The 20,690-nt window shown below is 41.5% G+C and overlaps 1 protein-coding gene across 7 annotated transcripts in view; it reads left to right on the top strand.

The window, feature by feature from the left end:
* The window catches only part of TBC1D1 (TBC1 domain family member 1), a 199,434-nt gene that overhangs the window by 36,983 nt on the left and 141,761 nt on the right, over window positions 1–20,690 (top strand). The window contains exon 1 of one of the 7 annotated variants that reach the window (XM_026647995.2): window positions 13,180–13,232. The exons of the other annotated variants lie outside the window; for them this stretch is intronic. Within the exon in view, the coding sequence (XP_026503780.1) occupies window positions 13,230–13,232 (3 nt within the window). The 5' untranslated portion in view covers window positions 13,180–13,229. Of the gene's footprint in view, window positions 1–13,179; window positions 13,233–20,690 lie in introns of those variants that run through there. 7 annotated transcript variants of the gene reach the window in all.

Genomic DNA, 20,690 nt, shown 5'->3' with positions numbered 1-20,690 from the left:
GGGGCAGGGGTCCCAGGAGGGGGCAGTCAGGGAACAAGGAGCAGGGGGAGGGTTGGGGTTCTGAGGGGGGTGGGGAGTGGAAGGGGCGGGGCTAGGACAGGACGGGGGCGGGGCTAGGGCAGGACGGGGGCGGGGCTCCTCCCGTCCTCTTTTTTCCGTGCTGAAATATGGTAACCCTATGCACTACCCTGTTTTTCCTTATTGCATTGTCTCACTGGCACTGGTGTCGGCCGTCTTCTTGCTTTACTGGTAATATTCTGACCAAAAGAAGCAACAGAGGGTCCTGTGGCACCTTTAAGACTAACAGAAGTATTAGAGCATAAGCTTTCGTGGGTGAATGCCCACTTCATCAGCTTATGCTCCAATACTTCTGTTAGTCTTAAAGGTGCCACAGGACCCTCTGTTGCTTTTTACAGATTCAGACTAACACGGCTACCCCTCTGATACTTGACCAAAAGAAGTTATCCCTTTGCAACCTATTTTTAAAACTTTAGTCTCTTAGAAGAAAGTTTTGGTGGAGCTGTAGTTTAAGGATAACTTAATTTGGAAAATGAATTTGAACATTTGGCAATCCCATTAAAGACCATAGTGTTCCTTCTGTTAATACTAACGTTGCATTTAGTCATAAAATAGACCAGGGATCGGCCACCTTTGGCACGAGGCTCGCCAGGGTAAGCACGCTGGTGGGCCGGGCCAGTTTGTTTACCTGCCACGTCCGCAGGTTTGGCTGATCGCGGCTCCCACTGGCGGCGGTTCGCCGTTCCAGGCCAATGGGCGGGAAGCAGCGGCCAGCACATCCCTCGGCCTGTGCCGCCAGGGTGCTTACCCTGGCGAGCCGCGTGCCAAAGGTTGCCGATCCCTGAAATAGACTGTAAGATCCTCAGGTGAGAGACTGTGTTTCTACATCACCTAGCACAACAGGGCCCCAACCAAGAGTGAGCCTTCTGGGCACTACAGCAATACAAATAACAAAACAGATGAACAAGGAAATATAAAATTAACATTACAAAGAATGCTGATTTATTCTTTTCAACATAAGATATGGCTTACATGTACATAGGCATTTGAGCTGAATATATGAGACTGCAAAGGGACCGGGTTTGATGAGAAAGGAAGTTTCTTGCATTTCCTGAGTTAATCTTTGCTGTGGTTTATTAAAGCTAATTGAAGACTGAAAGACATTTAGAAGAACAAATGTGAATTTGGAGTACAGTTCCACATTAAGAAGTCAGAAAATCTGAATTCCTCAGCATGTATTTTGTAATTAAAAGTGATCTTAAGAAATCAAAGCATGTAAGGTCCAGATTTTTATTATTTTTTTAAACATGTACCTGATGATGATCAGTTTTAGAACTATGAAGTTTTGAGAGAAGAGACTAAACTGGCCTGATAAAGAGCAGATTTCCATAAAAATATTCAGTCTTGACTCATACTGTTCAATGTCAGCTTTTATACATAACAAAACACTATGAAAAATGTAATTTTAGCTAACAGAAAATAGTGTTTAAAAGCAGACATCATATTTTTAAAAATAGTTTAAAAGATCAATGTTGGCCAAACACAAATAACAAACTACGTGCCCTATCCCATGGGCAGATCTGCGTAGGCAATCCCTTGTGTCTACATGGACTCAAGGGTCTTCTGGCTTGGATCAGATTGCAGGAGTGGGGCCCGCCGGAACAATTATTTTTTCTAGTGTCCGATACGACCCAATAAAAATAAAATACTTTTCATTTTCTCTTTGATGCTTTACAAGCTTATCTGGAACTTTGTGATTTTAATTCTCTCTGAGACAGTTTGATATATGGAGTTAATGTTCATAACTGTGGGATCACAAGGCAGTATGAAGCTATTGCAGGTATTTTTATTTATTTTTCTGTTTCAAAAATGGATTAGTAGGAAAAGCTCTAAGCATGTATTTTTTAAAAAACGAAAAAAAAAAATCCTAATAATATCAAACGAAATGGACTACCTTCCTGAAACAGCTCCAAATCCTCTCTACAATCAGCCCCACTCAAGCAAAAGCCTGAGTAAACAGCCAGACCTTAACCTGTGCCCTCAAGGTCAGCAGATTTGGGCTCTGACTGACTAATGAGTTCAACACAAAAGCAAAGCTGAGGAGATATTTTATAAGTGCAGAAACTATTTATTATGAAAATACTTCAGCAGCACGACTTCTCTTCCTGTTCTACGTCAAAGTGAAGAAGAGTAATAAACCACATAATAAGAATCAATACTTTCCTTTGCCTGGTGAAGGTATGAGAGTCCTATGCTGCTGCTTCTTTGCACTCCATTAATTTCACTCTGCAGATGGGACTTTGGGAAATATTTTCCAAGATAATGACTTCTGTGGCTGGACAAATATAGGCCAGAGGCCAGCAACTGGATCTGCACAGGTGGAGCTCCAGGGTCCAGCCACGTGGATCTGAGATTGGGACCATTAGGCCTATTTGGACTTCATTATCCTAGAACTGGTCATGCCCCTTTGTCCCACCCATGACCTTCACACCCACTGGAGAACCCCCACCCCCTGCCATACAGTGGGTTAAGCTGAATCCCTATGTGTAGCTGGTTCAATGGGCTTTCAGTTTCCAGGGATGTTATGCCATCATTTTTCAAGAGCACTAACGTCACACGCAGATAATAAGCAAAACATTATTAAATATTGCAGTTCCTCTTAGTGATGATATCTTGTGTAATCTGTTGAGTTGTGCTGTAGAGCCTGTTATCCAGTACTGTGTACCATGTAATGAAAGACCTTCCTCTATTTTGCTTTCACAAGGAGGCAGAGTTAAAGGTAAAGTTCATAATTCAGTCAGTCCTGGATTTCTGTGTTGAATGTCCCACTCTTTGTGCAGCATTGAGCACAAAAATAAGTGTTTAAAGTTGGAGGTTAGTATTAGTGGGGCATTCAACACATGAACCTGGGATTAATTAGGTTGTGGTGTTTCTTTGCAGTTTACCTTTTAGGCTACTATGTAAATCTTAACCCTAAGATTTTACTGCTGCAAATACTTAACACACATACTTAATGTTACCTGTGTGAATAGTTCCATTAAAGTCAACAGGACCACTTGCATGTATAAATGTCTACAGCATGGAGGTCTCAAACCTCAAACTTAACATTGCAGTCACAGTTTTTGTCTTATAATTGGCTTTTTCCAATAACAGTTGAGATGTCTGAGATGCTTTCATATGGGTTGGATCAGAGAGAATTATCCTAATTTATGTAATTGATTTTTTTTATGTATGTTTCATTACATAATAGGATTTTTTTAACCAAAGAGACAAAATTTCTTTAAAGATGGAATGGAAAATTTAAAATAGAATGCAATAGAGTATTCAGTAGAATTTTACTGATTAATTAACATAGTTGGTTTAGCTTTGCTGATAGAAAAAACAGTCCAGGTTTATGCCTTCAATTAAAAATGCAAATGTCAGTGTAGCATCTGACTCAGAAGTTATAAAACACTAGGGTCTAAAGAAGAGCTTAGCATCATTTGTCATTTTTATCTCTCTGCCAACTACTAAAAACTGCCATAGTATACCTCTGCCAGTACAAACATCAGTAGCCTTTACAGAGACCTCTAATTGAAATCTAACTCTTAGGCATTTATAAAAGTCGCGTCAAGAACTCAGAGCCTCTTAAATTTGCCCTTCACCAAAATAGCTTCAACCCAATTTCTTATGAGACTGTAGTTTGGTGTTCCCAGCTGAGGTGGGGTGTATTTCAAAATGGAATGACTGTGGATGAAGATTTATTGAAATTAGACCCTCTGATTTCCTCAGCAGAATTGGAATTTAGAAAAAAAAAATAGTTTGTTTATTTCATGAGGAACAGCACAAAATCTTTCCCAGAAACATTTTGCCATGTAGTCAAGGCCTTAGGAGTTCCTATAATAGCAGAATGTAAATTTCATTCTTCACATAAGATTAGACATCCAGGGGATGGCTGATTATTTTTCCCACCTTCACCACAACAGTTTGTAACATCTTATGATGAAGTGTTCAAGTGCCACTTAGTGGCTATCCAAAGCAAATGTAAGATACTGTGATATTTGTAACACAACTTTCATGAAGGAGGGGTTTACTCAGGGTATGTCTACACTACGGGATTACTCCGAATTTACAGAATTCGATTTTTGGCAACCGATTATATAAAGTCGAGTGCATGCGGTCACACTAAGCACATTAATTCAGCGGTGTGCATCCATATACCGAGGCTAGCGTCGACTTCCGGAGCGTTGCACTGTGGGTAGCTCTCCCATAGCTATCCCATAGTTCCCGCAGTCTCCCCCGCCCATTGGAATTCTGGCATGAGATCCCAATGCCTGATGGGGCAAAAAACATTGTCGCTGGTGGTTCTGGGTACAGCCTCATCCCCCTCCCTCCATGAAAGCAACGGCAGACAACCGTTTCGCGCCTTTTTTCCTGGATGAACACTGCAGATGCCATACCACGGCAAGCATGGAGCCCGCTCAGCTCAAGACAGCAGTCATGAACATTTGTAAACACCTCGCGCATTATCGTGCAGTTTATGCTGAACCAGGACCTGAAAAACCAGGCGAGGAGGAGGCGGCGACGGCAGCGCGGCGACGAGAGTGATGAGGACATGGACACAGAATTCTCTCAAACCGCGTGCCCCGGCGCGTTGGAGATCATGCTGTTAATGGGGCAGGTTATAGCCGTGGAACGCCGATTCTGGGCCCGGGAAACAAGCACAGAGTGGTGGGACCGCATAGTGTTGCAGGTCTGGGATGAGTCCCAGTGGCTGCGAAACTTTCGCATGCGTAAGGGCACTTTCATGGAACTTTGTGACTTGCTTTCCCCTGCCCTGAAGCGCCAGAATACCAAGATGAGAGCAGCCCTCACAGTTAAGAAGTGAGTGGTTATAGCCCTGTGGAAGCTTGCAATGCCAGACAGCTACCAGTCAGTAGGGAATCAATTTGGAGTGGGCAAATCTACTGTGGGGGCTGCTGTGATGCAAGTAGCCAAAGCAATCACTGAGCTGCTGCTACCAAAGGTAGTGACTCTGGGAAATGTGCAGGCCATAGTGGATGGCTTTGCTGCAATGGGATTCCCTAACTGTGGTGGGGCGATAGATGGAACCCATATCCCTATCTTGGCACCGGAGCACCAGGGCAGCCAGTACATAAACCGCAAGGGGTACTTTTCAATGGTGCTGCAAGCACTGGTGGATCACAAGGGACGTTTCACCAACATCAACGTGGGATGGCCGGGAAGGGTTCATGACGCTCGTGTCTTCAGGAACACTACTCTGTTTAAATGGCTGCAGCAAGGGATTTACTTCCCAGACCAGAAAATAACAGTTGGGGATGTTGAAATGTCTATAGTTATCGTTGGGGACCCAGCCACCCCTTAATGCCATGGCTCATGAAGCCATACACAGGCAGCCTGGACAGTAGTCAGGACCTGTTCAACTACAGGCTGAGCAAGTGCAGAATGGTGGTAGAATGTGCATTTGGATGTTTAAAAGGTTGCTGGCGCACTTTACTGACTCGCTCAGACCTCAGCCAAAGCAATATTCCCATTGTTATTGCTGCTTGCTGTGTGCTACACAATCTTTGTGAGAGTAAGGGGGAGACCTTTATGGCAGGGTGGGAGGCTGAGGCAAATCGCCTGGCCGCTGATTATGCGCAGCCAGACACCAGGGCGATTAGAAGAGCACACCAGGAAGCGCTGCGCATCAGAGAAGCTTTGAAAACCAGTTTCATGACTGGCCAGGCTACGGTGTGAAAGTTCTATTTGTTTCTCCTTGATGAAAACCCGCCCCCTTGATTGACTCATTCTCTGTAAGCAACCCACCTTCCCCCTTCGATCACAGCTTGCTTTCAAAGGAAATAAAGTCACTATCGTTTAAAAATCATGTGTTCTTTATTAATTGATTATAAAAAGAGGGAGAGAACTGACAAGGTAACCTGGGTGGGGTTTGGGAGGAGGATAGGAGGGAAGGAAAAGGCCACTAAAAAAGTTCAAAATAATGACAGCCTTTTGCTTGGGCTGTCCACTGGGGTGGAGTGGGAGGGTGCACGGAGCCTCCCCCCCCCCGCGTTCTTACACGTCTGGGTGAGGAGGCTATGGAACATGGTTAATGGGGAGGGCGGTTATACAGGGGCTGCAGCGGCACTCTGTGATCCTGCTGCCGTTCCTGAAACTCCACCAGACGCCGGAGCAAGTCCGTTTACTCACGCAGCAGCTCCAGCATTGCATCCTGCCTCCTCTGATCTTCCTGCTGCCACCTCTCATCTCGAGCGTCTCTCCTCTCCTCACGTTGGTCCCTTCTGTCCTCACGTTCACTGGCATCTTTCCTGTACTTTGATACCGTGTCCTTCCACTCATTCAGATGAGCTCTTTCATTGTGGGTCGATTCCATGATTTCAGAGAACATTTCGTCTCGCGTCCATTTTTTTTTGCCGCCTTATCTGAGATAGCCTTCGGGACGGAGGAGGGAGGCTTGAAAAATTTGCAGCTGCGGGAGGGAGGGAAAAAAGGAGAGAAGTATTTAAAAAGATACCTTTTACAGAACAGTGCTTATACTCTTTCACGGTGAACAACACTATTCACATTACATAGCATATGTGATTTCAGTACAAGGTCACATTTTGCATCTTAATATTGAGTGCCTGCGACTTTGATGTTAGAGATCACAGACGATGGTCTGGGCAACAGAATTCGGCTTGCATGCGGCCATGGTAAGCCATTGTCTTTCGGCTTCTGCAGCCTTCATAAAAGCAGCGCCCTCCTTTCCCACATACCAAGCAAAGCCCGTTGAGTGCTAGGGTTTTCCTGTTAACATGCAGCAGCAGAAACCAATCTAACCCCCGCCCCCATCCAATTCTCTGGGATGATCGTTTTACCCCTCCCTCCACCGCGTGGCTGGTATCAGGGAAGATCCCTGCTAGCCAAACGCGAAAAGCTCAGCGCCAATGCCCCCCCGCTTGGCTAACTGCAGGGAAGGATTTCTTTTCAGCCACAGGCAAACAGCCCAGTAGGAACGGCCACCTCTGTCCCCTTATTTAAATTCCCATATTTCAACCAGGTTACCATGAACGATATCATTCTCCTGAGGATAACACAGCGAGATAAAGAATGGATGTTGCTTGAATGCCAGCAAACACCGAGACCATATGCTGCCAGTCATGCAATAATACCAGATTACTTGCTACTAGCATGGCGTGGTCAAGTGTCCTACCATGGAGGATGGAATAAGGCTGCACTGCCCAGAAACCTTCTGCAAAGGCTTTTGGAGTACCTCCAGGAGAGCTTCATGGAGATGTCCCTGGAGGATTTCCGCTCCATCCCCAGACACGTTAACAGACTTTTCCAGTAGCTGTACTGGCCGTGAATGCATCCCAAGTCCTCAGAGCAAATTAATCATTAAAAAACGCTTGCTTTTAAACCATGTTTTATATTTACAAAGGTACACTCACCAGAGGTCCCTTCCATGGCTTCATGGTCTGGGATACTGCCTTGGGAGGGTTGGGAGGGTACTTCATTCAGGTTGAGAAAAAGATCGTGGCTCTTGGGGAGAACAGAGTGCTGTGTGCTCTCCGCAAGCTCGTCCTCCTCCTCCTCATCTTCCCCGTCCGCAGAATCCTCAGGCATGGCTGAGATTACCCCCTCCTCGGAATCCACGGTCAGAGGTTGGGTAGTGGTGGCGGCCCCCCCTAGAATTGCATGCAGCTCAGCGTAGAAGTGGCATGCAGCTCTGCCCCGGACCTTCCGTTTGCTTCTTTGGTTTTCTGGTACGCTTGTCTGAGCTCCTTAACTTTCACGCGGCACTATAGCGAGTCCCTATTGTGGCCTCTCTCCATCATGCCCTTGGAGATTTTTTCAAATGTTTTGGCATTTCGTCTTTTGGAATGTAGTTCTGCTAGCACAGAGTCCTCTCCCCATATAGCGATCAGATCCAGTACCTCCCGTACGGTTCATGCTGGTGCTCTTTTTCTATTCTCGGACTGCATGGTTACCTGTGCTGATGAGCTCTGTGTGGTCACCTGTGCTCTCCACACTGGGCAAACAGGAAATGAAATTCAAAAGTTCCCGGGGCTTTTCCTGTCTACCTGGTCAGTGCATCCAAGTTCAGATTGCTGTCCAGAGCGGTCACAATGGTGCACTGTGGGATAGCTCCCGGAGGCCAATACCGTTGAATTGCGGCTACACTAACCCTAATTTGAAATGGCAATGTCGATTTCGGCGCTACTCCCCTCGTCGGGGAGGAGTACAGAAATCGATTTTAGGAGCCCTTTATGTCGAAGTAAATGGCTTCGTTGTGTGGACGGGTGCAGGGTTAATTCGATTTAACGCTGCTAAATTCGACCTAAACTCATAGTGTAGACCAGGCCTTTGTTCACTTTCTTACCACCAGAGGAATTTCTTGTCTTTAAGTTTAGAGCCTGATCCAAAACTCTTTGAAGTCAGTGGCAAAATGCAGAATTCAGGTAAGGTGGTGCCTCTGGGTTTGAAATACTAGCTTTCTAAGGGACAGCATTTTTCTAGGAAAATTGAGTTTATTTTTATCTGTTAAATAGATAAAACAAGGCATATGCTCAAAAGTGATTGGTATCTGGCATCAGTTAATGTTCTGGAATGTCTCTGTTAGTTCCTTCTCCAGGATATCTGGTAGGCGCGAAAACATGTTAACTGTCAGAAATGCTATAGGCTTGACGTAATACGCCCATATCCAGATACTAGGCTGTGAGGGCCAATTTTTGTCTTCTGGTAATTTGCAGGAGTAACTCAGATTTCAGCATGTAAAGGGGTTGATTCTCTCATTTTCAGAATGCCTGTAGAAATTTTTTGTTTGATCAGAAATTGTATTTTAGGTCAGTGAAAATGTTCAAAAACTATTTTGAAAATGATTTCAATAAAAGTTTAAGTGTAAATATCTGGGAAAATTTCAAATGGCAAAATGGAAACACCTTCAGTTTTTTCGTTACATCTTGTACCCATTTTTCACCTAGCTCTCTTTGTAACAGGGTTTAGTGCTATCTACACAGGCCAAACCAAAAGCACGTTCCCTGACCTCAGCATGGTATTTACTAGGTAAAGTAGTCCTAAGGACCTGTTTACTCTACACTAGAATTCAAAATGTGTTAGCTAGCCTGTTCTGGCTAACATGGTTTGAGCTTTAACATGGAAAGCACTTTGAAGACATTAACCATTAAGTTATCAAAAGAAGTATTTCAGCAAAGATTAAGAATATTGAATAGAACAAAAGGAGAGAGACAGTCATAATTTGTTTCATCAGAAAGAAATAACTTTTGACTTGAATATATATTTTTAAATGTAAAAAGCTTTATACATTGAGCAGGCTGCCACATTATTAGGTGGTGATAATTAAGGAACTCCAAAATTTATTTAGATCGTGACTCATTTTATCTAATAATCTTATATTATTTTAATTATATGTCACCAATAATAATTAGCAATAACTATGAGGGTAAATTGATTGAGATCAATGCAATTTAAATCACCAATTTAAATCTGCAAATAGGAAAACTTGTTTAAATCATCAGTTTTAATTTTGTTTTGCATTTGTACATTTTAGTTATTTTCCTAAAGAAAGGTTGATTCTCACTAAGTGATGAACATTAAAACATGGTGTCATGGAGTGCACCTCTCACCGCTGGGCAGTTACCTCCTCCTAGTCACTTTGGGGATTTTCTTGAGGTCAGTGCCCCCATTTGTGGTTTGCACACCGTTGCTCTCGCTCTCCGTCTGACCCGCAGCCCCTTTCTCAGCCTCAGGAACTGCCATGTCCTCTTCATGACTCAGCTCTCTGGCTGGGTTGCTCTGTGTTTCCCCCTTCTGGGGGATAGGGGAGGGGTATCACTGTGCAATAATCCAGATACTTCCTCAGTGGCGAGTGGGAGGGACCCGGGCCTGCCCACTACTCTGGGTCCCAACCCAGGGACCCTGTAAATAGCAACCTCTTTCTCTGCCTCTTTAACTTCCTTCAATGCTGCTATGATTCCCTGGACCACTTCCCCACAGCCCCAGCACCTTCTTCACTCTCACCTCAGGGCATTCAGCTACCCAGTCCCAGCAGCCAGTCAGGAACTCGCTCTTGCTCCCCTAGTCCCTGCCAGCAGCTGCTCTGTCCAAGGTACTCCTCAGCAGGGACTCACCCTGTTCTACACTGCAGCTCTTCTTATATGGGCCTGCTGGCCCTGGATTGGCTGCTTCCTGCAGCCCTTCTCTGATTGGCTGCACTCCACACAGCTTCTCTGTGCTGCTTGGAGGACTCACCCCAACTGCTCCTTTCTGGGGCATGGTATTGTAGGACCCCAGGGCTTCCACTCCTGTGTAGGGTGGACACCCTATGACACATGGTATTTGGTAATGAAATATAACTTTTACTCTAAATGTGGTGCTGCTGCTGTTTGTTTTGTTTTTTTGTTTCTGCTAACCAGGAGAATACACTGTATCTATATACATTTATTTAAACAGTTATTTAGCTTAATTTACCTATATTCAGATTTTTAATTTTTATATTTTTATGTTAGAAAATGGTGAATGATGCATTTCTTATTTACTAGATGATGATTTTTTACCTGTGATTTGTGTCAAGTTGTATTTGAATGGAAATTCAAATTAAATTAAAATCAGCATTTACAATTTTTTTATTAAACAACGCTACCTTAAAAGTGCTAAATACATAAGAAAAAATATTTATTGAAGTTCATCAAACCATGTTTTGCACTTAACACTAACTGATTTATTGAACAAAGGAAATATTATTTGCCGCTAATGAACTGAACTGATTATTCTGGTCACCATGTCCTTCAAGATTTTAGAACTAGTAGATCTCTCCCTCTCACACCTAGTTTTTATTCAGATTGGAAGAGGAAAACAAGCTTTTCTGCTTTTTCAACTCCCAATTGGTTTCTAAGCTTTGAATGAATTCATCATTGAACTGAACTAAACTAAAACTAAAATTAAGAAGATAGTCTCTCTGCACCTGCAGAAGAAGCTACTGCTGTCAAAAGCTTGTTTAGCACTTCAACAAACTGGGTCCAGGAGCTTAGCAATGCCTTTCAGTGGCTTAGTGACTTTCTTTAAAACTTGGCAGAACATATACCTCTTCATATGTTTTTTGTTTGTAATTTGTGGTTTTTAATAGATTATAATAAATTTAGGCCTTGGCATAGGTTATCAATTTCATGTTTATTTCAAAATAGGTTTATTTAAATCAAAACAAAACTTATATTTGTTAAAAATTGCTTTAAATTTTAAAAAAATATTACATTATTTAAAAAAACTATTTTTATCCATCCTGATAACTATTGCTTAAATATTGCTGCCAAAATTATCTTTGTTTCTTATTGACCTGAGTATGTCATTTCCCTCTTTTGATTCCTACACTGGGTCCTCCATAAATGCAATAAAAGACATTAAGAAAATACAAAGGAATGCCAGTTCATACTTTTAGAAACGATAAAGTATACAGAGATTAAGAAAATTTTTAGACATTAAATGGGTTTCTGTATTCAGTGGCCTCTGACACCATTTTAAATGAGAACTAAACCAATACTCCATCCTGGTGGTAAGTGGCACCATGATACCAGACATGTATTTTTTGGGGTGGGACATAAAATCGAAGTATTGTCCATAATATGGGTAATTGTATTATGCTTGCAATTACAGTGGGATCTAGCATTTCTCTGTGTTCCAGCCTAAATTGCCATATAATATTCTGCTTCAGAGGTGGCTGCATTTCCATTGTAGGTGGGCTGGTTCTTATTTTTAATGCACTTTAGGATTGTTTGAGATGAAAGGCACTGTAATCTCATCCCTGCAGCTGTCTCTACGCAGGTTGACCCCTGCCCATGTCCTAAGCCCCGAGGAGTCACAGCACTCTGCATGAACATAGGGGGCTACCCACACAAAGCCAGTGGCAGGATCAGTGCTCAAATTATTATTAAGAAAAAGTATGACTATTTTATTTTATTTGTATTAAACAATCTGCCACATTTGAAATAATATTTTAGGTCCTGATCCTGAAAACACTTACACATGGGCTTAACTGTGGTATCCACGCACATACCACTTGCATGTATGAAGTCATAGACATGCATCAGTGTTTGCAGAATTGGGGCATTAGTTATTAAGTGTAAGGGATGATCTATCATGTAAAACAGTTAGAGGAACCCATACTAAATGAATCAGCTTGCATTCATATAATTATAGGACAACAGATCAAGCTAGTTAAGGAGTCCATTGTTCTAACAGGAAAATGAAAGTGCAGTCAGCACATGTGGCAGAAGTATGCAGTTGTGTCTTACAGTAAAATATGCTAAGGCCTTTGAAGTGTTTAAGCTTGATCAAAAACATGGAAGATCACTGGGGACAAATCTCATTGTAACATTTTAACAGTCAGTTTTGTTTTATATTTAATTATTTTGCAATGTACTTTTAGAAAATGTTTCTTCTAGAAAGGATTTGCTAAGAATGAGAAGACAAAGCATAATTGATGAAATTCTGGAATGTGTACTTTTTAATTAATAACGTATTAATTGGAATGAAGAAAGGGGATTTTGGGGGGTGATAGTCATTGCTTGAATCTCATTTCTGAGCTTATACCAAATGTTTGTTGCTCTTGCTCTTAGCTAAAGACAGCATGTTATATACAGCATAAGAGTATAGAGTCCACACTGTTTGTCTAGGTACACTGCAGGGGTTAATAAACTGGAGGAGGAAAAATGAGAAACAGGAGATGAAACATACATACAAGCAAACATTGCTTATTTAATTTCCTATTCCCAGTGTTTTTGAAGTAGAATACAATAAGTAACACCACAGTGCAACATAAAAATCATGGATAATTCTATCAAAAGACAAATACAATTATGTCTCATGCAAAATTATTGCATATATTGCAAGTTGACAGTAATGATTTGAATACAACATTACACAGGAAATGGCATCTCTGGGTATGCTGCAGCTTCTAATCAGATGAAGGCTGGTAGTGAAAAAGAATCACTAAGACTGAGGTTTGATTGGTCAGTATTGCCGAAGGTGCTTTTTAATTGGTTAAGATGCGGTAATTAGCCTATACAAGCCAGTCTGGAAAGAATTAGTTCTGTCCTGCTGAAGTTATAGTGCTTGTTTTGTGAGAGGACTGGAGCAGTGAGGTCTGTGATATGAGGGCAACATTACAGAAGTTAAGATTTCTACAGCTGGATTCTGGAAAAGAACAGGAAAACATGGTATTCATTTTTCCTTGTGTTACCTTTGCTTGCTTTGGTGAAGTTAGCATTCATAAAAGATACAGTGGGAAATGAGCTATTGATTTCAGTGGGAGCAGGATGGAGACCTTTCCGGTTAAAAAAAAGTTTTACATCCTACGGGCCAGTTTCTCAGCAGATATAAGTTGCTTCCTTGATTTTAGTGAATCCATGGTGATTTACACCCACTGAGCTCTAGCCCTGACTATGAGTTTTTACTGTTAGCTTCCTTTCCAGTGGAACTGCTACTTTAACTAAAAACAAAAAAAGTTAATAGCTATGTTTTTATTAGAAAATTAGTGTGTTGCTATGCTGTGGTTTGGTTTGTTCTGTTCAATAGTGTCATTTTCTTCAATTTATTAGACAATGGCTGTTGTCTTAGAACACCCAAAATAAAGAGAAATTTCAATAGAACATATGGACTTCTTTTGAAGATTGTGACTCTTTACTCATCAGCATTATGAGGAAATTAAGGACCAATTCAAAATCAGGCATTTAAAAATATCTGCAGAGACATCATGTCTTGTAATTTATGTTTATATGTTTCTGGTACCAAATTAGTTTATTTCAGTTTTATGTGTTTGCATGTGTTTAAAAGCAGTATCAATGATCTACTGAAAAACAAAGATTAAATTGATATTATTTCAAGCAATTAGTAAAAAGTGTTTTTTAATGATAAAAAACTGTATGATTATGGCAAATATACCATGAATACTGTCATAAGTAGATTTAAAAAGATGCCACATTGTGCAGTACTGGGAGCATAATCTACTTTTAATAGTCTTCTAGAGTATTAAAATCTATCCTCTTGGGCCCCTGTTTCTGCAATGACTTACTCATGTGCTTAAGTCAATGGGACTACTCCCATGCTTAAAATTAATCACACACATGTCTTTACAGGATCAAGGCCTTAGGCTGTAAAAGTATATGTGCAGATTTATTTTATTATGTACCATCTATGATTTATCTAATGTGATGTGCCATTTAATGTAAGTAGCTAGTCGTGGTTATTGATTATATAGCACATTGGAAAGCTATCATTGTATAGCTAAGAGTTTTGATTTAATCAATCAAATGAGATCTCATGTCCACTCCCTGCGTCCTTTGCCTCAACATTACTGGAAAAAGTATTTTCTTATAGTTCTATGACTACACAAGTCATATGACTATGACTGAAATCCTTATTTAGTACTTAAAATATGTGTGTGTGTGTGTATGTGTAATATATATATTTTATATAAAAATAAAATAGTTTTCCAGTGTTCAGGAATGCCCCCCTATAAAGGAATGAGATGTCTTCCCAAATCAAGTAGTTTCCTTCTAGCTAAATAATTCCCTTTAACAACATATTTCAAAATGAAGGGAAATTTTATTTTAATCTTTAAGAACTTTGATTCAAATTGAAAGTTGCTCCAATCATGTGTCTGTTTATTCAGAGTTTCAGTGGTTTGCAGTCCTTCCTCTTAAGAATTTTTTTACTCCCTTCCTTAAACGTCCTAAAGCTTTTTTTGGCCAAACTGTTCTCTTTCTTGATGACTAACTAGAGTAATCGCCAGGGAACAGTTGAAGACTCCAAGAGAAAGGAAATATAACACTGGGGGGGGGGGGGGGGGGAAAAGGGGGGAAAAAAAGAGTAGGAACTCAGATGATGTGAATGAAACTCTTCATTGTAACTTTAGTGTTAGACATGGTTAATCTGTATTTAATTGTCCTATTCCTAATATCCTATCATCGAAGGAATTCAACCACTAAACATCATTAAATCAATTATATTCCACTGCCACTGATATGTCTATTTGATTGTTATGCTCTGCTTGAATTAGATGCTGTGAGTGAACATGAACTACAAACATTGAAATTAGATCTTCAGCCTTATTGGAAGTTTCTAAGTTTAAATAATCGTGGGAATTCACTGCTCCGGGAGGCTTGGAGCTGCTGGGTTTTTTGCTTTTTCCAAGCCTGAAAGGCTGGTTATTGGTTTTGAATCCCAGTACTGTTGCCGGTCAGCACCCTCTACGGGCAGGCCTGCAGAACTGTATTGATGCTGCTCCCAAGGCTTCTTGCTTCTGTACTCAGAGGCAAAAGTTTCCTAAGCAGCTGAGACCTCCTTTCCTCAGGATTTTTTTTGCTGCCTCCTTTTCCCTCCGGCTTGGTCTCCGGTAGATGTTTTAAGGAAGGCTGGAGATTGCCAGATGATAGCATGTTTCGCACTGCATGATACCAGCTTCCCCACCCCACTCCTCAGTTTCTACATCTCTGTTTTGGGGGCTTCTCCTTAGCTGTTTGCCAGTGTCCCTAAGACTCTTGACAGAAGGGCCATAAATCCACCCCTCAAAGCCAGCAAAAAGACCTCTTATGCCGATTCCCTGGCACATAGTATTCACCCTAGTCCTTGGCTGATGAAGGAAGTTTTCCTCCTTCTCTGAGCATTCTGAATCAGATGATTAGCGCTACCTGTTCCCTAGCAAAGAGGGAGAGGCTTTCATTGAACTCATTCACTGTATTTGAACCTGCAACCCCACCTCCACCTTCACCTAGAACACACTTAGAATGAGGCTGAGAAAAGGCAGATCTACTTTCCCCTCACTAGTATATTGTTCAGTGCTGTGTGGCCAACCCTGACAAAAAGAGGTCCATCTCAGGAAAATTCTTATGACCACCATAGCTAATCTTCCTTCTTACTGTTTTTTAATTTTATAATTTGCTTTTTTTTTCTTGACCCAACCAATGCTTTTCTAATGTCTACCGCTGCATTCAGTATTGTATGCTTATCAGCATTGTTATACTATGCAGCAAATTCTGATAAGGGAAGCAGACTATTTGAATTCCCTCTTATAGAAATGTTACGTTTTGTGTAATTCATTTTAAGGTACAATAGTAGCCATCCCCCATCAGCACTTGACTAATGTATTTTCGCTTAGACAAAGGGCTAACTGGATGACAGTATTTTTGGTCCCTCTCTCTAGTAGGTGGAGGCAGATCTTGTGTGGCTGGATCGTTTAGGTTAGGAAGCCACCTTTGTCTGTGTTTAGTCATTTTCTTTTTATTGTTCTTGACAACAAGTTAGCTATAATTAAAAACAAAAGAACAAAAAACGGTCTTTTCGCATATATTTTTTGAAGAGCTGGCCCACAGTTCTAGTTTGACCCAGGTCCTTGGAGGCTGGGCTACACAGGAGAGGAAAGCCTGTCTTTCTCTCTGCCTGCGGTAGCTCCATGTGAATGGTTTAGCTAGTCCCGCTTGGCTTTCTCAAATCCATATACACACCTTTTACCTTGCTGGCTTCACAGAGGTGAAGTCTCAGATCTGCAGAAGACAAGTGGTGATAACAGATCCACTTAGAGCCCTCCCTTCCCTTGAGGAAGCAGTCACTTAGGTCTGTGTTGGAGCCAGCATGAGAGTTCTGTTAGCTGTGTGTATACAAGAGGGGAAAAGTGCCATGGTTGAAAAGAAGACATTCATATCAGCTCTGTATGTGTGGAAGCTCTCTGCAGGACAGCATCACAAGTTCACTTTGGCTGTCTGATGCGGTGTCTGAATGCTCCTCTACCAGTCAGCATTCCACAGAAGTAAAAGGGCCACTTAGGGGACCAGGGATGGTGATAACATTTATTTTTTTCCTTATTGCTGAGAAAATCCCAAACTAAGCCTGATAAGCCAGCCAGTATTTTTTAAAATTAATTTTAATTGATTTTCTTTTTAAAGAAATGGACAATAACAAGTCCAAAATTGAAAATGACTTACAGCAGCTTGTGAATGTTCCCAAATACCTTCTCTTGATGAGATCGCCAATAGAATTATGCAATTTTGCAGCTTGTCAAAGCTGCACAAGTACAAGACAATACTATGCAGAACACATGAGGGTGGGGGTTACAGTAATAAAATGGGAGAAGAGAGATGAAGGGGGAGGGAAAAGGAGGGTGTAGGTAGGTGGAATGGAGGTCTGGCATTCTTCAAGCAGGCTCAACATTTTTTTTATTCAAGCATGTCAAGAAATGGGGTGCAATTATCAATCAGTGAATTCATGTAAGAAATCTCTATCAGGCAGCCTTCTTAAGGGAGAGTGACACCATAAGAACTTTTCTTCATTTCCTTTCCCTGTCGCTCTCTGCTGGGGAAAAAAAGTTATACCTGCTTGGGCCAATGGAGGAAAACTTCAAGAAACCTATTGAACCATAAAGGTGAAAGTGGGGGTGTTCATAAAAGGAGGGGTGAATAACTGAATGCACCACCACGGGAAAAATTCCAAAAAGAAATGGATTGAACTAGGCCCTCCTGCTGTAAAGGCACCACTGAGCAAACATCTAGTCTTGGCACCATGACAGCAGCTGAGAGTCTACCTCGCTAATGCATTCAGAATTATAATTTGGAAAGTGAGGTGCAAATGCTCAGAGACTAAGGGCTGGTCTACACCCAGCCGCTAGTTCGGCGGCTGGGGATCGAAGTTCTGGGTTCGACTTATCGCGTCTGGTCTGGACGCGATAAGTCGAACCAGGAAGTGCTCGCCGTCGACTGCGGTACTCCAGCTCGGCGAGAGGAGTACCGCGGAGTCGACGGGGAGCCTGCCTGCCGCGTGTGGACCGCGTCTGAACCGCGGTAAGTTCGAAGTAAGGTATGTCGACTTCAGCTACGTTATTCACGTAGCTGAAGTTGCGTACCTTACTTCGACTTGGGGGGTTAGTGTAGACCAGGCCTAAGTGTTGGAGCTAGTAACCTAGCCAGTGCTCTGTGTAGTCTGAATTCTTATGAGCCCGTCATTGTTAGCGTCCCATGAAGTTTCAAAGATAATTACAGCCTTTAAAATTAGAGTATAACAGGGAATGGTCTTTGCATTGGCCAGAAGACAAACTAAATGACCTAAAAGATCTTTGAACTTTAAATTCTTCTTACAAATTTACAAATGCTTTTTTGAAAGCAGACTGCTGTCATTAAGGAGAAGTAAGTTGTTTTGTTTGTTTTTTGTAAGTTGATGGTGGACATCTGCAGAACTGAACAAGCCATTTTCTGATTATGTAAAGTTAAAAATATGGCTTTAAAGTATTCCTGCATGTAAATTGCTACTACTAGTGACTGAACTTTTTGAAATAGTAGCAATTATCTGCTAATATTTTCCATTATAATATCCAGTAGACTGTTTTGTTGTAAAGATCTTTAATTTAGACAAGGTGTTTCAAATGCTCCTTTTTAGTGTTTAGAAATGCGTTCCTTACCCACGTAATTTTTCCACTTACTCAAAATGGATGTACAATACTTTTGGAAAAGAAGTTATTTGCTTAAACTTTGCAAAGCTAGGCTTTAAAAATAGAAAAATACAGAGGTTCTATTTTTAGAATGTCTGACGTCTTAGAAGATCAATACAGTTACTATTCCTATTAAATTGCTGAAACTATTTTTTGGAGGATGGGGGAAATATTGAAATTGTTTCCATTTATTCTAAAATATTTCAGATGATATTAAATATTTCTCTATGCACTCAAACTCTCCATCAATATAGTATCTACGTATCTCACAATATTAATTAATGTATGATCCCCCTCACCCTTGCAAGGCTGGGAAGTACAAAGTGTAAGCAATTTGCCCAAAATCAAATCTGTGGCAGAACTTGGACTTCAACGCCTAATTTTCTGAATCCGAATCCAAAGGATCCTCAGAGCCCTTTACAAAGCCATGTAAACATTACTATTACAATTCCCAGATTTGGAAGCTGATGTAGAGAGTGACGTTAAGTGGCTGGCTCGGGATCACACACCGAGTCAGTTCCAGTCGGTTCTCCTGACCTACAACATCATCTAATGGAAACTGGAAGGATATGAGTATTGTTTGTTTAAAACTGTAACTGCAGCAGGAACCCAGCCAGGAAGGGACAGCTGGGAAAGCTTCTGTATAGATAGAAGATCTACAGTGAAGCAGGGAGAGAAAGAGTAGCTTTAGAGACGTGTTTATGATCAGTGTTGGAAGAATATGACTTCAACACTCTCACATAACGGATGACCTGTCCCGCTATTATGAGCACTAAATAAGTGCTCCTTTCTTCATGCCCCCAATTGCTTTATTTAAAAAAAGCGGACTAAGGCCCAGATTTCTAAAGATATTTAGGTATTGCAGCACTCAGTAATTTTTGAAAATGAAATTTAGGCTCCTATATCAGTTAGGTCTTGCAACGCTGAGTGCCACAACATCAAAATACCTTTAGAAATCTGGGCCTAACTTACAAATACACTTAGATTTAAAAGTACATCTAGTGCTCATGAAAGGTGCCAGATTTGAAGCCCTGAAAAGAGATGCCTTTTATTCATCTACAGAACACCTGCATTATGATCAGCGGCAGTGAAAACTTCTCCCCGTTGCCTTGCCAAAATGCCTCTGGAGAGACCACCTTCAGAGAAAGCAACAGAGGGTCCTGTGGCACCTTTGAGACTAACAGAAGTATTGGGAGCATAAGCTTTCGTGGGTAAGAACCTCACTTCTTCAGATGCAAGTAATGGAAATCTCTAGAGGCAGGTATAAATCAGTGTGGAGATAACGAGGTTAGTTCAATCAGGGAGGGTGAGGTGCTCTGCTAGCAGTTGAGGTGTGAACACCAAGGGAGGAGAAACTGCTTCTGTAGTTGGATAGCCATTCACAGTCTTTGTTTAATCCTGATCTGATGGTGTCAAATTTGCAAATGAATTGGAGCTCAGCAGTTTCTCTTTGGAGTCTGGTCCTGAAGTTTTTTTGCTGTAAGATGGCTACCTTTACATCTGCTATTGTGTGGCCAGGGAGGTTGAAGTGTTCTCCTACAGGTTTTTGTATATTGCCATTCCTGATATCTGACTTGTGTCCATTTATCCTCTTGCGTAGTGACTGTCCAGTTTGGCCAATGTACATAGCAGAGGGGCATTGCTGGCATATGATGGCATATATAACATTGGTGGACGTGCAGGTGAATGAGCCGGTGATGTTGTAGCTGATCTGGTTAGGTCCTGTGATAGTGCTGCTGGTGTAGATATGTGGGCAGAGATTTTCAAAAGTGCTCAATTCTTATTTAGAGACTTACGGTGGTTCCATAAAAAAATCAACTAATTGGGTGGTAAGATTTTTGAAAATCTGGTCGTAAGTGTCACAATGAGAGATGATAGGTGCAGAACTCTATAAATATCTGGCCCTTGTAGATATGAGCACTTTTGAAAATCTCTGCCCACATATCTACACCAGCAGCACTATCACAGGACCTAACCAGATCAGCTACAACATCACCGGCTCATTCACCTGCACGTCCACCAATGTTATATATGCCATCATATGCCAGCAATGCCCCTCTGCTATGTACATTGGCCAAACTGGACAGTCACTACGCAAGAGGATAAATGGACACAAGTCAGATATCAGGAATGGCAATATACAAAAACCTGTAGGAGAACACTTTAACCTCCCTGGCCACACAATAGCAGATGTTAAGGT

Source organism: Terrapene carolina, unplaced genomic scaffold (genome assembly GCF_002925995.2).
Source record: "Terrapene carolina triunguis isolate 2854851 unplaced genomic scaffold, T_m_triunguis-2.0 Scaffold66, whole genome shotgun sequence".
NCBI classification, from domain to species: domain Eukaryota; kingdom Metazoa; phylum Chordata; order Testudines; family Emydidae; genus Terrapene; species Terrapene triunguis.
The sequence above is the reverse complement of the archived record's forward strand: the minus strand, read 5'-3'. Positions and strand labels throughout refer to the sequence as shown.